The 22,599-nt window shown below is 44.1% G+C and overlaps 1 protein-coding gene across 1 annotated transcript in view; it reads left to right on the forward strand.

Moving 5' to 3' along the window:
• Nucleotides 1–20,221, forward strand: part of MAD1L1 (mitotic arrest deficient 1 like 1) — a 1,208,181-nt gene extending 1,187,960 nt beyond the window's left edge. Inside the window, exon 18 of the mRNA XM_082260829.1 lies at nucleotides 19,722–20,221. Within this exon, the coding sequence (XP_082116955.1) occupies nucleotides 19,722–19,880 (159 nt within the window). The 3' untranslated portion in view covers nucleotides 19,881–20,221. The remainder of the gene's footprint in view (nucleotides 1–19,721) is intronic.
• Nucleotides 20,222–22,599: the final 2,378 nt, after the last annotated feature.

Below are 22,599 nucleotides of genomic sequence, written 5' to 3' on the forward strand. Positions count from 1 at the left end.
CTCTATCATTGAGTTGGGTTGGGTTAAATTCTCTGTACTGCTTTAAAACAGAACTGATTCCCTGTAGCAGAGAGAGGGAGGATATACCCTCAGGGACTGCCCCTAAGGTGGAGCCAGAACGTTTTGTCTTTCTGCCTAGTCCTACTCCTGCGGAGACAACATAACCCAGCTCTTGAGAATCAAGAAGACTACGTCTGTCAATGAGCTTAAGAGAAAAGGATTTTACGGTAAGATCTTACAAAAATCCATTTTTTTTACACTTTTGGGGGGGACCAGTGACATTACTACAGTAATCGGTGCTAAAAATATGCACAGTTACTGTAATAATGACACTGGCAGGGAAGGGGTTAACACAGTGGGTGATCAAGGGGTTAAATGTAAGCCTAGGGGCATGTTTCTAACTGTATGAGGGATAGGCTTTTGAAATGATCACAGAGACCTGTGATCCTATATAGCAGGATCACAGGCGCTTTGTGATCATTCCAGAGAGAACAACGGTCAGCTGTGTTTACAACTGCTGACCGTTCTTCTCTCTCAGCGGGGAGCGGTTGCGGGTGGCCGGCGGCAATCGTAGCCGCCGGTACTGGGCATCGAAGTCCTGCTGTCGAGTGGGGACGGAAGCGCACCACTGGCGGTGCACGCTTGCCCCCTAGCAGCAGGCGCGTGACCGACGTAGGGCTTTGCCGGTTCGTGCAGGAGGGGCTGCCTGCTGCAGTAAATCTGCGCCGGGCAGTCCTTAAGTGGTTAAAGACCCAGTCACCCCAAAATGAATATGTTAGTTATAGGTGGATAGTAGTGGACTGAGTCAGCCCCTAGCTTTTTATATGTTTTGCATAATTCCGCAGTGTGTTTGTTGCATGTTTAGGTGTCCCTGCTAATTTCTGCACACAAACCCTTTTTGTTACATTCTTCATAATGCAGAATATTAACATTTATCTTGCCGGAGATTCAGTGTATTTGTAACTACCTGTGCACTGAACTGATAGCTGATCCGTTTTTCCAGCTACTTTTTGTTAGCTACAAAAGAACACCTCTATATTGGGAAGGAGGAGGGTCCAAATCAGGATAGCAACCCAGAGTGACAACCATGACTTCCTCCATAGTTACAGTGGTGTGAGTGAGCATAGTCAGCTATGGGGAAGGAAGTATGTTACTTACTAGCAGCATCACTGACCCAAACTAAAGGAACAAAGCCTGAAAAGGAAATAATGTAATCACCATATCTAAGGTCTGATGAGCCCTTTAAAGCCCCAGCAACCACTAAAAACTAGAATGTCAGTTTTAGTTGGACTGGCCCTTTAAAGACTTTAGGATGTGGGAGCTTGGGGTACATCTAGTTAATTTGTTCCCAATTCAAATTAGAGTACAGACCTGGGGTTGCAGCAGCAGTGTTGATGAAACCATATGAGTAGCATAGCTTTGAATCTATGCAGGGAATTTAAATTGAATTCCTGTTCATCCCTTTAGAGTTAACTAAATTGCATTTACTGTATCAGTCCAGTTCTCCTGAACCCCTGTGTCTTGAGTGACCAAGTTTTAACTTTGCTTGCTTTTTAATATCTTTTATATTTAATGGATGGGAGCATAAATTAAATCCTTTGTAGTCTTCAAATGTGCTTATTTGCATATATCTCATTAGGTGTTTTGCATTTTACCAGATGGATTATTCCATTTTGTTTTAAATCAAACATGGTTTGTAAGAGATGCAAATGTGCTGATTTCATTCATCCATAGAAAACTTCTAAACAAAAGCATTTTTTTTTTCTTAGAATCCCTCAAAACGACCCAATGAAATACAGCTGTCAATTTCTAGATTATTTTATTTACAGCTCAAAATCTGATGCTTGAATACATAAAAATGACTACTTGACTGCTAAGGACTTGAGAGAAATGCCGCTTAGTATGGGTTGTATTTTGAAAATTGTGTTAATGACCTCTGATTTTTATTGGTTTATATATTGCATGCTGCTAGTACAGTGCTTTTTGTAATGCAAGGATCAAATAATTTATCGCAAACTGGAGCATATTATTTTTGTTATTTGAGCTGCATGTTTTTGTTGACCAGTCGCAGGTTTAGTAAATACATTTTGGGTTGTTAGACCTTGTGGTTTTTTTTGAGCCTTCAAAAAACATTTTATTTTTTTTTTCAAAACAGTGAGGTTTATTGAAATTTTTGGTACAATACAAAAATAAACCGTGCATTGAAACTGCAATCAGGTTCATAACACATTGGGGTACAAAAATACAAATATACAAAATGATCAGCACCGAGAGACAGAACAGACATAGTAGAAAACAAAACAGTAGTCAGTGGCTCTCCGTCGATCCAACCCTCGAACAGAAAATATTGATTTACCAGGGGCGGTCAACATAAAATAGTTACCCACTGCATTACCGAGCCGTATCAGGGCACTGCACCCATTTGTCCCAAATCTTGTTGAACTTCTGAGGGCACCCTCTATGTTTATATAAAAGTTTATGAAATGGGATGACACTATTAACCTCCTTAATCCACAAACCTAGAGTAGGAGGAGTAGGTCTCATCCACCTCCTGGCTATCAGTTTACGTACTATAAACAAAGTTTCCTGAAGAAATATGACAGTGGATTTGGGCATCTCTCCATCTGGGTAAACCCCCAGGAGACACTCCTTAGGGGAGAGCTGCAGAGGAGACCCCATCTTGTCATGGAGGAATGTGACTACTTGTTGCCATAGAGTCTGTAATTGGGGACAGCTCCACAAGAGATGAAAGAAGGAGGCGTCAGGGTCTCCACACATAGGACAAGAAGGGACCAAGTCAGGGTGATATTTGGACAGTCTGAGTGGGGTGAGATAAGCCTGGTGTATTATAAAGGTCTGAGTTAGGCGATCCGACAGTTTTGGCGACACTCTGCGGCACGTCTCCAGGGCATCCTCCCATTCCTCATCCTCCATGGCCCCCACACTGCGCTCCCAGCGGGTCTTAAGTGCAAAAGCCAAGGTGGTCGAGGAAGGTGTGTGAAGTTCAGAGTAGAACATGGAAATAAGGTGACTGGGTGCTGTACTTTTAACAATCTCAAGAGTGGTAACCGATTCTAGTTCAGGAGGGCCATCAGGGAATTGAGATCTATAGGCATGGGAGAGCTGTAAGTATCTGTAGTGCATGGGGCCCTGGATCGCAAACTGATCCTGCAAGGCCTCGTAAGACCGCAGACCAGTGGTCGTGGAGATATGGCTAAGGAGAAGAATACCCCTCCCGCTCCATATCGACAGGTCAGGGATGGAAAGGAACTCGCGTAATGCGCTGTTATGCCACAGAGGGGTGAATGTGTGAAATGGAGGGCACCGAAGCCTGGACGCTACCACCTCCCAGATCCGACAATAGTGGTATAGAAGAGATCTGGGGCACAAGGGCTCCGGCGAGCCCCTGACACCCCTAAGGATAACTAGGAGGGGGTCCCCGAGGGGATGAGCCCACCCAGGGCAGAGCAGGGTCAAAAAACGTTCTCTATCTGTTTTATCTATGTGGAAGAACTGGGACAACTGAGCTGCCAGATAGTATAGATTAAAATCCGGCAGGGCCAATCCCCCTAGGTTTGTAGGATTCTTGAGTTTGCGCCAGGAGATCTTGTGCCGGTCAGCACCCCAAACAAAGGTCTTGAGGAGTGATTCCATCTGCTTAAACAGCTTGAGTGGCAGGTAAATAGGAGAGTGCCATACAACATAAAGTATTTTGGGAAGGAGAATCATTTTAATTAAATTGACTCTACCCATCACTCCCAGAGGTAATTTGGACCATACTTGAATTTTAGCCTTAAGCAGAGGGAACAGGGGTTGAACGTTATCCGGGACATAATCTGCTGAGTTAGCTGTCACCTGAATCCCTAAGTATTTAATGCGGGATACACATTGTAGGGCTGGGCTTGCGGGGGTGATTGCCTGTGGGCTCTCGTCAAGCGGGAGAATTTGTGACTTATCCCAGTTTATCTGAAAACCGGAGAATCGTCCATACCGTTCAATTAAAGAAAGGGCCGTGAGTAGGGATTCCCGAGAGTCTTCCAAATATAACAAAGTGTCATCTGCATACATGCTGATTTTCTCCTCCAACGGTCCCTTACGTAGGCCTCGAATCCCGGGATGTGCTCTAATGGCCATCGCCAGAGGTTCCGCGGCCAGGGCATACAGCAGGGGGGAGAGGGGGCACCCCTGTCGAGTGCCACGGGATAAAGGGAAGGCGGTCGACTGCCAGCCATTTGCCAGGACCCTAGCTACCGGGGCGCTATATAGAAGTTTGACCCACTTAATAAAATTAGGTCCAAAGCCGTACCGGTCCAGACAGGTCCACAGAAACGGCCACTCTACCGAGTCAAATGCTTTAGCCGTGTCCAATGAGACCACCACCCTGCCACCCATTCCGTCGTGCCGTGCCTGGAGATTCATAAATAACCGGCGAAGGTTAAATGAGGTGTTCCTCCCAGGCATGAACCCGGCCTGGTCCGAGTGTACGAGTGAAAGGATCACCTTGTTAAGGCGGAGGGATAAAATTTTCGCAAGGATTTTAGTGTCTACTGGGAGCAAAGAGATGGGACGGTAAGACTCTGGGGCGTGGACATCCTTGCCCGGCTTGGGAATGAGCACAATTAGCGCCTCCCGCATAGAAGGGGGTAGGGTTGCATCTTTGAATAGAGATTGAAACAAAGCCAATAATTTAGGAGAAAGGAGTTCCGAATATTGGGAGAAAAATTCAATCGGGAGGCCGTCTAGGCCGGGGGCCTTAGACCTAGGGAACTTGGACACGGCTGCTGCAATCTCTTCCACAGAGATGGGTGCCTCGAGGGTCGCCAACTGGTCGGGTGTCAAAGTGGGAAAGTCAATAGAGTCCAAAAAGTCATGCATGTCAGTGCAGTCAGCGGGAGCCCTAGAGGTGTAAAGAGTACTAAAAAATGAGCGGAAGCACTGTGTCACCGCAGCAGGATCAGCGATCTCATTACCCAGGTCATCCTTCAAAGTAATAACTACCGGGGGCCTATCCTCACAATGAACTAAGTATGCGAGGAGTTTCCCCGCCCGCTCACCATGTGCAAACAGATTCTGCTTCTGAAAAAACATCTTAGATTTTGCCCTCTCGTAGTCAAGTTGGGAAAGGACTTTAGAGGTCAATTTATACTGAGATTCATGTGCCGGAGTCGGGTCCCCCATAAAGGCCTGTTCAGCTTCAATTAGATTTGTCGTTGCCCTGGAGATCTCCTCGGCAGCCCGCGCTCTAACAGCCTTGATTTTGGAAATCATAGTGGATCTGGCGAACAGTTTAAACGCCTCCCACACCGCAGCCGGGGAGGCAGTGCCCTCATTGTCAGAAAAGAATTGTGTCCAGGTCCCCTCAATGTCGTTCCCATCCGACACCAAGGGGAGCCAGGCGGGATTCAGGCGCCAGGCCGGGGGAGGTCTATTGCAGGGCAAGGACAACAGTATCCAATAAGGGCAGTGATCAGACAGAGTCCGTGGGGCGAAGCCTGCCGTCAGTAACCTGGGGAGCAGGGTTCGAGACAGCAATATCAGATCAATGCGTGACATAGAGTGGTGTGCAGCCGAAAAACAGGAGTACGCGCGCTGCGCGGGGTATTTGCTGCGCCAAGAGTCGGCCAAACCAAAGCTCTCCAACAATCGGGAGAACCTGGTCGGGGACGACCCCGGCGGCACCTGGGAGGCGCCACCGGACCTATCCAGACCCGAGTCCATCACATTGTTAAAGTCACCCAGCCAGATCACCGGGGCCCCTGGGCTCTGTGCCATAAACGCCAGTCCCTCCATAATAATCACAGCAGAGTAAGGGGGGGGCACATAGAAAGCCATCAGTAGCATCAATTCCCCATAGACTGACGTTTTGAGAAAAACATATCTACCCATTGGGTCGACCTGAGATCCTAGGAGCTGGAAATGTACCGATTTGGCCACCAGTAGCGCCACACCCCTGGAGTGTGAGCTATAAGCAGAGTGCTGCACCCAACCAACCCAGGGACGTTTGAGGGACTGTTGTACACGGCCCTCCAAATGTGTCTCCACCAGAACTATAATATCAGCCCGTACACGGCGTAGGACATTAAAGACAGCCGTTCGTTTAATCTTATCACGCATACCCCTGACATTCCACGTCAACAATTTCAATGCGACCATGGCAGGGGTAGTACAGAGCGCGGAGCGGAGGCTCCCAGGATCTCAGGCAGTAAGGCCACGGAACCAACAAGTCCACGGTCACACACCAGCGGCGATAAACGGCAGCAAAGGAGCAAATAATTATTACTTGAGGTCAATGTGCATAAAACAGAAACAGTATAGAGATTGTACCAAATATAAACCATAAACAATGGTAACACCCCAATCCCCCCTCCCTGCCCTGCACCAACCCCAACTTGTGCGGGCATGTTCCCAAACAAGTGCCTCAACCAGAACAGGCCCACATGCGACTGGGAAAGAGCAAGACCAGGAGGCCAGGGACCCCCAAGGTATGCAGCAAAAATACAGCAAAATACAAATAGAATAAACAAGGGGGCCCGGGGGCCCAGGTCCAGCAGAAGTCGCAGGGGGCAACAGGGGAGTTGGGCACAAACACACGCCTTAGCGGGTGTAGGGGGCGAAAACCAACAGGTGTATCGCTGGGTAGCAAAGCCTATGGGCAGGTGGAAGTCCATAGGAAGAGAACAGAGAAATCAGTTCCATCTGTGGAGCTAGGGCGCTCCGCCGGTCAAACACAGGAGCAATAGTGCAGGAAAATAAGGGGGGAGGGGGGGGGGGAAGGGGGATGCAAAGTCTTGAGTTCCACAGGATCTACAAAACCCCTCCTCCACCCTTGCAGCAGCTTAAGGTATAGGCCATCAAGGAGAAAGTATCATGAAGTCGCCAGGGCAAGGTGGTCAGGCTCTAGCTTCCAGTCCTTCTAGCCAGGAGATGGCGGCCTCCGGATCCTCAAAGAAGTGGGCCCGGTCCTCGCCCTCCACTCTAAGACGGGCCGGATACAACATGGAGTATTTGATATTCTTGATACGCAGTCTGCGTTTGACCTCCAAAAAGCTCTTGCGGCGCCTCTGGACCTCAGCAGAGAAGTCGGGGAAAATCGCTATTTTGTGATTTCCAAATGGAATGTTCCCCTTAACCCTGGCCAGGCGCAATATGGCATCTCGGTCCCGATAGTTCAGGAATTTAGCGATGAACGTGCGGGGGGGTGCACCCTGAGGGGGGGGGCGCCCTGAGAGGCGATGTGCACGTTCCACAACAAAAGTGGGTGAAAAGGATTCTCTGCCATAAGTCTGAGTGAGCAATTGTTCCAAATATGATGAGGGGTCAGCACCTTCAGAGCCCTCCGGGAGGCCAATGAATCGCAGGTTACAGCGGCGCAGCCTATTCTCCATGTCATCTTGTTTTTGGAGGATAAGGTGTACTTGTTGCTGCAGCCTGTCTGAGGAGCTTTGCAATGGGGGGAGGGAGTCTTCCACCTCACTAATTCTGTGTTCAGCCTCACCAACTCTGTCCCTCAGCTTCTGCATATCCTGACGCATCAAAGATATATCTACCTTCACCTCCTCGATTTTAGTTGTCAGCATGGTCTGGCAAGTAGCAATCGCTTCCAAAACCTTGGATGTAGCAGGGCTCTCAGGCTCCTCCACCACGAGCGACGGGCCGGCGCCATCTTGGATCGGGGCCTCCTTCTCCAGCCTCCGGAATGCAGCCAGTTTTGCCGCAGCTTCAGAGCCTTTCTTCGGCGGAGACATGCGGAGGTCGGTGCCGCGGGTGTGCGGGAGGTGAAGGAAGGATTATCGTGCCCGAAGGGCTGCAGGATTAGCGGTGAAGGATATCGGTCCGGCGGAGCTCCTCTCACACACGTCCTCTCACATGCTGCGCCAGGCCACGCCCCCTCAAAAAACATTTTATAACCATTTAATTATTTACATGAATATTTATCCAATCCTTGTTTGATTTAGTAAAGGTTACAGTGGGCAGCTGCTTTAGGTAGGTTTTATGGCTGTAAATCTCATTGGTCACTTTTATAAAAACTTTGAGAAGCTTTGTTGAATCCTTCAGCTCCAGTTTGAAGATGTTAAACACAGACATAAATGGGAGTGATGGCTGTCCCTTTTAAAGTGCAATTTCATTCCCCCCATAGTTATTTTTGATTATAACCTCCCTTTTTCTGCCAGGCTGAGCTAAAATAGCACTCACCCACTATACAAATTCAACATTGTCCTCCTGTGATCTACCAAGGTCACCAGGTCCCACACTGCCATCTTTTTTTCTGACGTCATCAGGGGACTGGCTGTCTTTTCCTGGCAGACAACCCACTGCAAATGCCCAATGTGTTCTAGAAAGCCCCAAATTCTCTTGTGTTGCATGATGTGAGTATCAGAGATGCTTTTTGTGGTGGTGGTGGGGGGGGGGGGTGTAATTATTGCATAGGCAAGAAAGGCTGAAATCTAGACTGTGCTTTCATAAAAAAGGTTTTGTTCTTTTTCCACCACAAAAAAAGAAATATTGTTGCAGTTTGCTGAAGTTTAGGATCTGCCCAACTACTATGAGTTGATTGATGGACAGGGCTTGAATCTCCTGGTCTGTAATGCCCATCCATGCCCACACGTCACCTATCCACAACTAAATTCCCATTACATGATGGGAATTGTACTTTTTGCAGGCTGTTTAACACAGTGAGAAGATGTGGCATATCCTCTGACTGAGAAACTTTCTTTGTGTGCCAGACCATAATGGCTGTTTCTCAATGGGGGCTTTGACATCACAAAGTTTTTAGAGGTATTCTGCTCCAGCGTTGGAGAATACGCTAGCTATTTCTCCACACATAACTTCAAGAAAATACCATCACGACTCCTGTGCATTGGTTTACCTATATCTTATCTGATTAATAACATAAGGGAAAATACTTATTATTCTGGAGTTAAGCTTTAAAGCGGTTGTAAACCCTATAAAAAAAAAAATAAAAAAAAAAAAACCTGCAAGACAAAGGCATAATGAGCTAGTATGCATCGCATACTAGCCCATTATGTGTAACTTACCTTAAAACGAAGCACCGACACGGACCCCCGGACATCGCTGCGGGCGCTGCCATGATCCCTCGCAGTCTCTTCCGGGTTCGGCGGCTCCGGCGCGCTGATTGGCCGGAAGAGACGGCTCCAGCGCGATGATTGGCAGGAGCCGCGATGACGTCACTCCCGCGCATGCGCGCGGGAGTGATTTTTCCGGCAAGCTCCGGCAAACTAATTGAAGGTCCCCCCGGACCTTCCGAGCGCATGCGCCGCTCGCGCGAGCGGCTGCATGCACTGTAAATATCTCCAAAACCATGCCGGATTAGGAGATATTATTTGTACCTACAGGTAAGCCTTATTATAGGCTTACCTGTAGGTAAAAGTGTCAAAAAGCGGGATACTACCGCTTTAAGCTTCCTGAAGCCTGGTAGTAGTTTGTTAAATGTAGGAGCCACAATTTTATTATAGATCCATGTTTGGCATCCTCAAACTGTAGCTGAAAGGTACTTCAAAAACGATGCCCAAAGCTTGCTGGAAGCTTTTCAAATGCTTTGTAAAAGCCTGTGTATACAAGGCCTAAATGTACTTCTTTCACATCGTATTTTCCTGCAGGCCTTCATTTTTTTAAATTTATATATATAAATATATATATATTTATATATATATATATATATATATATATATATATATATATATATATATATATATATATATATATATGTTTACGCATATGCTATTTTAGTTCCCACATAGTTATTTTTGAAAGAATTCATTTTTTTGTTTCTTTCTAGGTAGTATAAAGAAACAAAACAATGTAAATGAGTCAGGTCTGGCGAGAGAGGTGCAGAGATCTGTAGTTATCAGAACAAGGACTCCTGAATGAAAATGATTTAACAGCGGGATTAGCTCTTAATGTATCACTTCACAAGGAATTTTATACATTACCATTAAAATCCTTCCTCCTTCTCTGAACACTAGGAGATGTATGCTCTTATAAAATAAACACCTGGGGCTGATACACCTTTATAAGGTTTGATTTAATTAACTTTTAAGTGAACTGATCTGAAAATCCCTTTAACTCAAATGGCTGAGCCATAATAGGATGAATTTGTTTAGTCATTCTCCAGCACGAGCCTCTATGCTTTGTCCATTATTTTTTGTTTTTTTTAAGAACTCTTTAGTATGTTGTTCTTTCAAGAGTTATCTTCTTCTCAATTCTGTCATTCACTCAGCTGTGTTAATGGCTATAAAATCTGTCAACACTAATACCAATGACATTAATGTAGGAATTTTCTGAATAGACTGTCAAAAATAGCAGAGCGGCCTAGTAATTATTGTATTTGCTGTGTGGTTATTTTTTTTTACAAAAAATGCACTTTCCAGAAGCTTGACAGTTATTAGGGATAGGTGATGTGACTTGTCATGGCTTTTGAATAGATATTGTAAGGGCAGTTAAAGAGGATCTTCACTTCCCTCTGTGGGTAAGTGACTGTAAATTACCCCAAAATGAAATGCCATCATAATTCTGTCCCCGTTAGGATATTTCCTCTTAATTACTGCTTGATGATAGCTGTAAAATGTTTGTAATTTCCATTACTGTCACACGTGTCCGTTAGGAAAAAAAAGTCTAATTTTCCGGATGGAAGCACAGACAGTAATTAAAATATGACAAAGGTTGTAGCCCTCACCACTCTATTCAAAACTTAAACATTTTGACTTTAAATACACATTAACCATTTGCGTACTGCCCACCCGTACAGTCAAAGTTATCTATCCATACGTCGCTGCCTGCTTTTGGGTTTAGGGCGCATACATACATTCCCCCCGCTGTGATTGTACACAGTGGAAACCTATCGGGAAGTCCCAGCCAATGATTCACAACTGAGACCTGCTGATTGGCTGTGTACAATCACAGACCAGAGCTCTGTGTTGGCAATCAATTCCTGTTAAATTCCTACTAAATTTTAAAGCCTAACCTGTATTGAGTTAATAAATAACAATTATTTGTAAATTTGAAAATTAACCACATTTATCAAAAAATCTGAATGTTTTCATTGTTCCCTTACAGAAATCAGAGTTTGTTAAAGACCCTCCAAACCATATGTTTTCTGAAAGCACAGGACCAGTAGAATAAAAAGGAAGGTGCTACTGATTTTTAAGGCCCCGCGATATTTGCGCAAATCTTTACCAAAGCAATATTTTTGCTAGCAATACACTAAAATCATTACAGTATTAGCAGATACAAACACAGCACATTTTACAAAATCCTTGATAAATTCCTACTAAATATCAAAGCTTAACCTGTATTGAGTTAATAAATAGCAAATTTTTGTAAATTTTAAATTGCACCTTTTTGCGAAATGACTGAATGAACTTAATGCACACAAAACTGTAAATAACATAATTTCTCTTAAAATCTGGTGGTTTTCATTTTTCACTTTCAGGTTTCAGACTTTTTAAAAGACCCCCCAAACTATACATTTTCTCACAGAAAAGGAACAGTAGAATAATTGTAAGGTGCTACCGATTTTTGACGCCCCCACGATATTTGCGCAAATGGTTACCAAAACAACATTTTCACAGAAAATGCACCAAAATCATTATTATCAGGTAAAAATGCAGCAAATCTGACAAAATTCCTGCTAAGTTCCTTCTAAATATAAAAGCCTAACCTGTATTGAGTTAATAAATAACAAATACTTGTAAATTTTAAATTGCGCCTTTTTAAGAAATCGTGAAAATCCGCAAAAATTCTCAAAATCTGGAGGTTTTCCTTTTTCACTTGCAGCTTTCAGAGTTTGTAAAAGACCCCCCCCCCCCCCACACAACCATATATTTTCTGAAAGCACATGGCCAGTAAAATAAAAAGAAGGTGCTACTGATTTTTAAGGCACCGTGATATTTGCGCAACTGTTTATCAAACCAATATTTTCGCTAAAAATAAAATGAAATCATTAATTGGATGGATTCATACATGGCAGAATGTACAAAAGTCCTGCTAAATTCCTACTAAATATGAAAAGTAAACCTATATTGACTTAATAAATAGCAAATATTTGTACATATTAAATTGCACCTTTTTGTGAAATGGTGAACACTGAAGGTACGCAAAACTGTAAATAAAAACAATTTACTGTGGAGGTTACCATTTTTCACTTACAGCATTCACAATTGAAAAGACCCCTCAAACCATACATTTTCTGAAAGTACGTGACCTGTAGAATAAAAAACGTGCTACTGTTTTTTTGGCTCCTGCAATAATTGTGCAAATGTTCATCATATCGCTATTTTCACTACAAATACACTAAAATCATTATTAGTGCACATAAACACAACATAACTTATAAAATTCCTACTAATCTACTACTTTCCGACCAACCACCATAGTTATACAGTGGCAGGTCATCTCTGTCCTGCAAAACTACGTACCTGTATGTCACACCGTGAGACAACTAGTGGGGGCACCCGCGATCGCGCTCCGTGGAGACAGAACGGCGCTCTGCCGATGTAAACACGGCAGCCCGCTGTTCTGTCAGTGATGAACACAGGGATTCTGTGTTCCTCCAATTTAGGAACACAGGTTCATCCAGCAAGTCCATCCCCACCCAGAAAGCACCCCCTAGGGACATATTTAACCCTTTGATCGCCCCTGGTGTTAACCCCTTCCCTGCCAGCGTCATTAGTACAGTAACAGTGCATATTTTTAGCACTGATTACTGTAGTAATGTCACCGGCCCCCCAAGGTGTCAAAAATGTCAGGTGTCTGATCTGTCCGCCGCAATGTCACAGTCCCACTAAAAATCACTGATCGCCGCCATTAATAGCAATAAAAAATAAATAACTAAAAATGACATAAATCTTTCTCCTAGTTTGTAAATGCGATAACTTTTGCGCAAACCTATCAATATATACTTATTGGGGGTTTTTTTTAACAAAAATATGTAGCAAAACACATATTGGCCAAAAATGATTAAAAAAATTAGATTTTTTTTTATTTATTTTTTATTGGGAATGTTTTACAGCAGAAAGTAAAAAATATTGTTTTTTATTCAGAATTGTCACTCTTTTTTTTTTTTTTATAGTGCAAAAAAAAAAAAAAAAATCGCAGAGGTGATCGAATACCATGAAAAGAAAGCTCTATGTGGGAAAAAAGGGACATCAATTTTATTTGGGTACAGCATCATACAATTGTCAGTTAAAGTAACGCAGTGCCCTTTGCAAAAAATGGCCTGGTCATTAAGGGGGTAATACCTTCCGGTCCAGAAGTGGTAAGCATCATTCACATGTGGCATACTAAAGTGTACCCCCACGGAGGGCCATGTTTACCTGCACAGGGGTGCACAGGTGTTTCGTGCCTCCCCGTACAGGCAGTCCCATTTATGTCAATTGGGATGCAACTGCTGCACAGGCATAGCTGCTGTTTCCAATCTGACATCTGTGTGGGTGTTGGTGCACGACCCTGAATGCAGACAGTGTGCGCTCAGGGGCATGCACGCGGACCTACATGGATTTCAAATCGGGAGCAATGGCTCTGTTCATGCAGTTGCTACATCCCAAATGACATCCGTGGGATTGCCTGCACAGAGATGCACGGAACACCTGTGCATCCCTATAAAGGTACGCTGTGTATGCCCTGTGTAAACAAGGCCTTAGGCCCCTTTTACACAAACAGACCGATCAGGCCCACCTATCCATTTTTCAGGCTGACCCAACCAGACCACCCATTGTTTTCTATGGAGAGGCTGCATCTGATCCGATCCACTAAAATCAGATGGATGGGGATCCCTTTCCCCATCCATCTAGCAGATCAGATTGGATGGTATTGGATGGAAATGGACAGGCAGTCTGTTTCCATCCGACTGCCCCATAGAGAACAGAGGGCTGTGTCCATGTCTGCCCTGCATCAGCAGAGCAGACGCAGACCTGTCATCCGCCATGTATTTTTTTTTTTTTTACTTTTTACATTTTTCTACAATAATATATATATATATATATATATATATATATATATTTTTTTTTTTGTGAGATATCAGAGGTCTAAACAGACCCCCTACTATCAGCAGACTGATCCCCGATGAGCAGGCGGATCTGCTTGACAGAATCCGCTCCATGTTTTTTTTTTGTTTACTTAATTACATTTTTTTTACTTTTTACATTTTTTTACAATTATATATATATATATATATATATATATTTTTTTATTATTACAGACCTCCATATCTCTTTTTTTGAGACCGAGAAAGGGACTTCAGAAAGTCCCTTTCTCTGCAGCACTTTACATAAATGAATAAGGAGTCTGTATAGAGACTCCTTGTCCATTCATAAACTGACAGTCTGACATAGTAAACTCTCTGTTTACTATGATCAGCTGTTAGTAGACATAGGAGCCATGGCTACCTCAGTCTACTGTACTCTCAGGCTGACAGTTTGCCGGACATAGTGTCGGTAAGCAGATTCAGGCGGCAGCGGGGGAGGGGGGGTGGGGGAGGAGGGATGCCCCTGGAGCAGGGATGGTTCGGTATGGGGGGGTGATCAGACAGGCGGGGAGCATGCTGAGATCCCTTCTAAGCCCCAGCAGCACCTGAAGCTGGTAGAAGCGGCAGAGGAAGGATGCCAGCTGCTTCTTCTGCAGGAGATCAGGTTTGCGTGGGGGATCAGTGGTGGGGGTGAAGCAGGGGGATAAAGGGCTTAAGAAAGGAGAGTGGGAGGAGTAATTTTAGGTGACAGGGAGCGAGCAGGAGGTGAAGAGGCTGGGGACAGGGAAGCAGCAGCATGGGGGGGGGGGGCAGTCACATTTTAGGATAATAACTCTGATCAGCGAATTGTAATCCGCTGATCAGAGTTCATGGCCATTAAAGTGACCATGAGCTTTTAGGAGAGGGAGAAATGAGCTCCGTACGACATATGGACCTGGCCAGCTGCACGCAGTGCTGTAGGGCCGTAAGGACCTGGCAGTAAAAGGGTTAAAGTAGTGCACTGCTAAATAGCAAAGAATGGCCTGGTCCTGACGGGGGTTGAATCTTCTGGAGCTCAAGTGGTTAAAGAAATCTGCAGACCAAAAATGAATTTAATCTGTGGAGCATGGGGGACCAAAATAACCCCGTCTACAGTTGGTGCGTTCATCATAGTGATCCTTACTCTCCTGTACTTTCCCATTCACTGTTTTGGAACAAGCAGGAAGGAAAAAGCTCTGCTTTCCTGATCTACTTTCATGTTGTGGTTCAAAGCATTAAAGCTACAGGATAAAAATGGCAACTTGGAATTAGCATTTTCGTTAGTTAATTAACAATGGTATCCCTATATTTATGTTAGCATACAGAATTCTGGATCTATATGGTTTATCTACTGTGTTTGTAGAACCTCTATAGACTCACTGGAAAATATGATATGAAACATTCAACACTTTTAGAGATGCCAAGATAAACTTGTCTACAGAATGCTTGCAAGATGCCTGGGGAAATGTGATGGTTTATGCATCCTTACTTAAATGTATGTTTTTTACATTAGGGGCAGTAGATTACCTCGAAGAATCCTCTTGCAAAATAATTTATCCTAAGAGAGCATTGAGAAGATATGAGTTATCATGCGCCATTTAGGCATTATCTGTAAAATTAGCCTGCATTTTGTAGAGGAACGGCTTATCTCCATTTTTTTTTCCTTTCACAATTCCATCGCTCTTCATAAAAGCAGAAATTGCTTGTCACCCTCTCTGTTTATCCTTTCCTGGCTCCGGTCTTCAATGAATACTGTACTTTTGAAGAACAGTCTGGCAGACGGTTATCTTTTGAATCCTACACATGTTTAGCTATACCCAATATTCCCCAGGATGTCACTCTTGGTAGAACAACAGCCTTGTGCCTTTAATAATGTGCCAATGCATTTGCACATGTTCTGTTTTCCACAAAACCAAAAAAATTCAAAAAAGCCAGGTCTGTACAGTGACCGGCGGGGTCTGTGTTCAACAGATTCAACAATCTGTTTTCTGCTCTTGATTAGTAGCTTACATCTGTCCATGCAATGTTCAAAGAGACAGCACTGAAGGTAACATTTTTGCTTGGTTGGAATTGAATTATCATGAAAAGTTAAAGGGATTCTCCAGGCTAAATAAAAAACACCTCTTGCTTCAAAGCTCTGAAGTAACTTGGGAATATTTTCTTTCCCAGATCCCCTTTGTGAATTCTCCTCTCTTGTATCTGTATTCCTATTACCTAAATAGGAAATGTACCCTGAACTTAGTGGCTATAAATACCCGTAATAAATAAATACTTAGACGTTATATCACAAATCATGATCTTTGATCATATAACACAACATAAAAACAATGCCTTGTATTTTTTTTTTTACATAAAAATAATCTCCTAATGTTTCACCAACAATCGCACAATCACAGCTCTTAGGCTGAACTCAAGGTATATTTAACCACTTGCCGACCGCCGCCCGACTATATACGGCGGCGGTCAGCCCCTCCCAGGCAAAGTGACATACCAGTACGTCACTAGCCTGGGAGCGAATAGGAGGCGAGCGCGCGCCGCCGGAGGCGCGCTCCTGCCCCCGCTTGTACCCGACGAAGCCGGCGCGTGTGACCGGCGGACCCGATGTCCGCCGGTCACTCGCGATCGTTGGGTAGAGAGGGAGAAAGGCAGACGGCTAATGTAAACAAAGCCGTCTGTCATTCTTCCCTGTGTAAAAGCACAGATCACTCAGTCCTGCTATGTAGGACCGTTGATCTGTGCTGTTACACCACTAGCCACATCCAATGACAGTTAGAAACAAGCCCCTAGGGACACACTTAACCCCTCCCTCTCCAATAAAGTTAACCCCTTCCCTCCCAGTGTCATTCTTACAGTAACAGTGCATATGTATAGCACTGATTACTGTAGTAATGTCACTGGTAACCCCAAAAGTGTAAAAAATGTCAGTCAAGGGTCCGATCTGTCCGCTGCAATGTCACAGTACCGCAAAAAAATCGCAGATCGCCGCCATTACGCGTAAAAAAAAAAAACAACAAAATGACAAAAATCTTTCCCTTAGTTGCGCAAACCAATCAAAATAGACTTATTGTGATTTTTTTTTTACCAAACCTATGTAGCAGAAAACAAATCGGCCAAAAATGTAAAAAAATTTTGATTTTTACATTTTTTGGGGGGGGGAATTTCATATAAAAAAATGTGAAAAATATTGTTATTTTTGCAAAATTGATGCTCTTTTTTTGTTTATAGCGCATGATCAAAAAATCGCATAGGTGATCAAATACCACCAAAAGAAAGCTCTGTTTGTAGGAAAAAAGGGACGTCAAATTAGTTTGAATACAGCGTTGCATGACCGCGCAATTGTCCGTTAAATTCACGCAGTGCCGAATTGCAAAATACCCCCTGGTCAGGAAGGGGGTAAAATCTTCCGGGGCTTAAGTGGTTAAGCATACACCATTCCCTGAAGTTGTGTACTTTGGAATTAAATGAAAGCGGTTCAAACGGTTACATTTTTAAAATTAAAATAATAAGCATGTTATACTTCCCTGCTGCGTGGTATTGCACAGAGCGGCCCTAAACCTCTTTGTCTGGGGTCCCTGCCTGCACTGTCTGCTCCTTCTCTTCGGTGTTTGCCCCCATAGCAAACTGTTTATTATGGGGACAGACGTGTGGGCTCACCCCCAACTCAGGCTGTGTGCATCCATAGACACACACACATATCGTCTATCTGTCCCGCCACCCCTGACTCTTCTGGGACTAGAGGAACACAGATATGTGCCACAATAGATGGTCACAGCACTGGATTGAGATAAGACTCAGGTAAGTATGTAGGTAGGTGAGGGGGTGATACAAGTAGTGGAATTTTTTTCCTTAATGCAGGGATTGCATTAAGGTAAACAATGTCTTGGCTTTATAACCGCTTTACTTTTAAAATGCAACTAACATACAGCATAAGTACCCTAAATTTGTCCTGCTATCGTCCTCTGACATTATCTATACAGCAGCACTTAAACTGGGAGTTAGGCGCAGTACTAGGATCCAGTCAGACTCTGCTGCAGTTAAAGACCTATCAGTGTTGCTGCTCATTATGTAATCGGCAGATAGAGAGGTGGCACCACTGTGTTCCTCATCTGGAGCTGTGTCATCTCATACAGAGCAAGAGCCATAATTCACACATTCAACTCCTGATGAGCTCTAACTGCTTTCTGTATTCACATATTTGGTTTTCCTTTTTCTTGGGACACATTGGGTTTTCCATTGATGGCATATTTTATTTCTCTTCCGTTCATCGGCAGACACAACGCTCCATAAATCATAACTACTGGGTTTTTATTGCCTCCTCCAGGAGTAGGACTTCTCAGAACAAAAAACACCTGGCTACGCCCATGGGCCAACCTCAGCTTGGTATATAACCCCCCTCTCTGCTCTATGTAATCTGTTTTAATCTGTCTAGTCAGGAGTAAGGACCTAGGCTCCCGGCTGGGATCTCTAGTCCTAGCAATTTTTTTTTCTTCCTTGCATTACTTTTTTGTTTTTTCTCTTGGGAGATCTCCAATCAACTGCTGGGCTGGGCGATGGGCTGGATAATCTAGATAAGTGTTTTTCAACTCCAGGCCTCAGGGCACTCTAACAGGCCAGGTTTGCAAGAAAACTGAAATACATCACAGGTGATATAATTTGCTGCTCAGTGATTGCAGTATTCTAGTCTGGATCTCCCCCAAGGTAATACTTAAAATCTGGTCTGTTAGTGTGCCTTGAGGACCGAAGTTGGGAAACACTGATCTAGATCTAGTGGTCCCCCCCAGCCCAGACAGCGAGCGCGTGAAGACCGCTAGGTCAGCCGCGACATAGCCTCACAGACAGAGGCTGGCTTGCAAGTTAAATGTCTCGCAGGGTCGCATATGACTGAGCTTGGGTCTGAGTCGCAGCGGTCCCTTGGCCGACAGCTCCCCTACTTTGGTGTTGAGGAATTTGTCTGGAGCGTTACCCGCACCATGGAAGGGTAAGTACAGTCTCTAGTCTCCCCTTTTGGCAGTTTTTTTGGGGTGGAGGTGGGTAACCTCCAGGAACACCTGTGAGAGAAGGGCACAACCCTGGATCGTTAGGGGGCTCAGGTAAGTGTTAGGGAGGGGTGGGCAGTGAAAGTTTTTTCTACTTTAATGCAGAGAATGCATACAGATAAAAATAATTAAGTTTAGAACACTTTCAATTTTATCTAAAAAAAATAAAACATTATTTTGTTTTGGACAGAATAAGAAATATTTAAAACCACTCTTTTAATCTGTGCTTAATTTGGGAATCTTCCTTTATTCCCCCATAGACACCACAGGGCATGAGAAACAATTACTCCAAAGTAAGGAAGATCCTCTCTGAGACATTTGTAGCCTGAACAGTTTTCCCAAATAGAAGATTTCCCTGCTATTTTTGTTCTTGTGACAACTCAAACTTCTATATTTTTGCCTCACTTTAATTGTCAGCAAGACAAATGGAGAGGGTAATTCTCCCACGCAGGGACACAGATGGAAAAAAGACCTGAAAGTGGTTCTATTCTTTCCCTACTCTGTAATTTTTGTATTTGTGTTTCACTTTCCCAGTTCTGGTTAAAGAAGGGAAGCAAAACCCTGGTTGGTTGCTATGGACAAACAGACTGTTTTACTATGCTTTACTTTTTATAACTTGTCCTCTTTGATCAATCCTTTCCCCAGGACATAAATTTAAATTTTTTGTATTTCTTTCTTTTTTTTAGTCAACAAGCCCAAGTGGAGGGAAGCTGCAACTTCTGGAAACCACCTTCTCCTTGACCTTACATGACTTCATTGATCTTCACCTCCATCACCAGAACAGTATCCCGGCATTCCTGAGTGCCGTCACCTTGGATCTCTTCAGCCGTCAGACCTTCACCTAAAACATGCTCAATCTATGGCCCTATCTCTGTGTGTGTATTTGTATCAGCACATAAGTTAGATCAGGTATTGATTGTATCATATGGGGCTTATACAACAGAGGAATATGTTTTGGTAACTACATTTTGGAAAGTGTGAAAGAAACAGTAGAACACACATTTTTAGCTAGCGTTAGGAGTGGCAAGCACATACAACTTTGCAGCTGCATTTATAGAATGTAAATACTTGTTACTATTAAATACTCCCCTTACTGCCCCAGTGAAATACTTTTTGGCAGTTATCCTTGTTTACAACAAATAGGGACTGGTCAGTGTTTTGGAAAACTGTGTAATCAAGTTTCTATGGGCAATCCCAACCCCAGCCAACATTTGGATAGAGCGGAGAAGGGTTAGATTGTCTGTTAGTTGTTTAATTGCTGTATCTCTGGTGTGATTTTTCTGTGAGATTGTAAATACTGTCTTTGTTCTCAGAGACGTTTCTTCTCCTCTTGTTCTGTCTGACACATCACCTGGGCAGGAAAGTGAGGGGGTAGCTCTCTTATGGGGGCACAGACAGAAATAAAATCCCAACAAAGGCTCTAATTCTTCTTCACTCTTTATGTTCCTGTTGTGGAAATCTAACCTCACCTCCATGTCCTGTATGTCCCCCATCAAATAGACAGGAAGTGAGGAAAAACATCTTCCGTATGGGGACACCGCAACAAAAAGCTGACAGTAATTCTAACCCTTCCATTCTATCCCTCCACATTGTGCAGGTAGACTTTCATGTTTCTCTGACATATCTCAGCCAATTTTGGGATCTAGCACACCAAAGATATTGATTTTAACCTGAATCCAGAAGGTTTAAATTAATTCTGCGTGGGTGGAGCTTTATGACATGCTGTTCTTAATAGACCCACCCTGTAAGTGTCATTCACCTCATCAGCCTTCCTTTTGTAGGATTTTAGTTGTGCTTACATCAATTTATGTCTTGCCATTTTTTTTTATGAATTTAGTGCACAGCAACACTTAGCAGCAACCAGGATTTACTCTTTAACAAATCTAAATTTAGTGAACTGAAAAGTGATTTGTCACTTGCATTATGTTTCCCATTTACTTAAAAGAAATAAGTTAAGGGAGAATTTCCTACCAGGAGCTGTTATACTGTATATTGGAAGGTTGCTCTGCCATGTACATTTGCTGCCTAATTGAAGTCTGTTCTAGCTGGCTGGCATGGGCTGTGTACACCTAAATGCTGGTCCCTCAGGAATGGAATATGGCTTTGTATAGCTTTAGTGTGTTACTTCAATAATCGAAAAGGTTACCATGACATCGTTAATTAAGGCATTTTGGTTGTATGTTAGGTCACCAAAGGCACATATACAACAGCCATTGTGGTTTTCAAGTCTTGCATCCGGAGGATAACTTGCTGTCATCTGTTGGAAATGATGCTGATTACAGCTGTTCTGTATTAGGAGCCTTTTCATTTCATATATTTGACTTGCCTAATGTAATGTTTTTTTTTTTTTTTTTTAAGAAATAAAAAGCTAATTCCTACACTGTCAATTTCTCTTTTTTTTATTTTTTTATAACACTCGTCTTTTTTCTTTCGCTCATCGACGGACACAGCGCTCCATAAATCATAACTAGTGGGTTGTATTGCCTCCTCCAGGAATAGGACTAGGCAGAACAAAAAACACCTGGCTACGCTAATCTAAATTTGGTGGTCCCCCTCAGACCAGCCAGTGAGCGCGTGCAGACCGCAGCTTCGCACTAGGTCGGCCATGACATAGCCTCACAGACAAAGGCTGGCCCGTGAGTTAAATGTTTGGCAGGGTATCATATGACTGGGCTTGGGTCTCAGTCGCAGCGGTCCATTGGCCGACAAGTCCCCTACTTCGGTGGGCAGGATTCTGTCTGGAGCGTTACCCGCACCATGGAAGGGTAAGTACAGTCCCCCCTCTCCCCTTTTGGCAGTTTTTTGGGGTGGACGTAGGTAACCCCCAGGGACGGTTGGACCTGCCTGCAGGTTCCCTCCTCCCATCCTTAAAAATCCCTCAGTGAGCCGGGCTTTCCCCCACTCCCTTTCCCCCATGTCTGGACCTGGATTCTGGTGGGGGTCCCAGGGCAGAGGATGCAGCAGAGATCCCTGGGGTCTCCCCCACTATCCCCACTCTAGGATAGTGTGTCCTGCCATAGTAGTCTGGAGGGGTCCCAGTGTAGGAGACCCCTAGGTGCATGCCCCAATGTTTGCAGTGTGGGTATAGTGCAGAAAGGCCACAGTGCAGAGACCAGTGCAGAATGTGCAGCGGAGTCCTGCGAGGAATCAAGGGCAAGGATCTTCCAATCAGTCTGGTGGCTATAAATGTCCCTTGGGGCTTCCTCTCAGAGAAGACCAGTTGTCCCAAGGGCTGATCTACCATCCTGCTTTACAGTCGCTGGTTTTAATGACTTAGCTATTGAAAGCAAGGTACTTAGGGATAGAGGTCTGTCTGGATCAGTGATCCTTACTATGGTGAAGGCGAGGTAGTCGTCTTACAGCAAGATATACCATCGTACGTGGAAAGCGTATATTTCTTGGTGTGAGTCAATTGGTGCTGATCCTCGATCTTTTTCTGTGGCTCGGATTTTAACCTTTCTTCAACGGGGCGTTGATCAGAAGCTGGCCTTGAGTACCATCAAGGACCAGGTGTCTGCCCTGGCAATCTTCTTTCAGTGACCCCTAGCCACGCACTCTTTAGTT

This window comes from Pelophylax lessonae, assembly GCF_965119305.1.
Source record: "Pelophylax lessonae genome assembly, chromosome: 6".
Taxonomy (NCBI): Eukaryota; Metazoa; Chordata; class Amphibia; order Anura; family Ranidae; genus Pelophylax; species Pelophylax lessonae.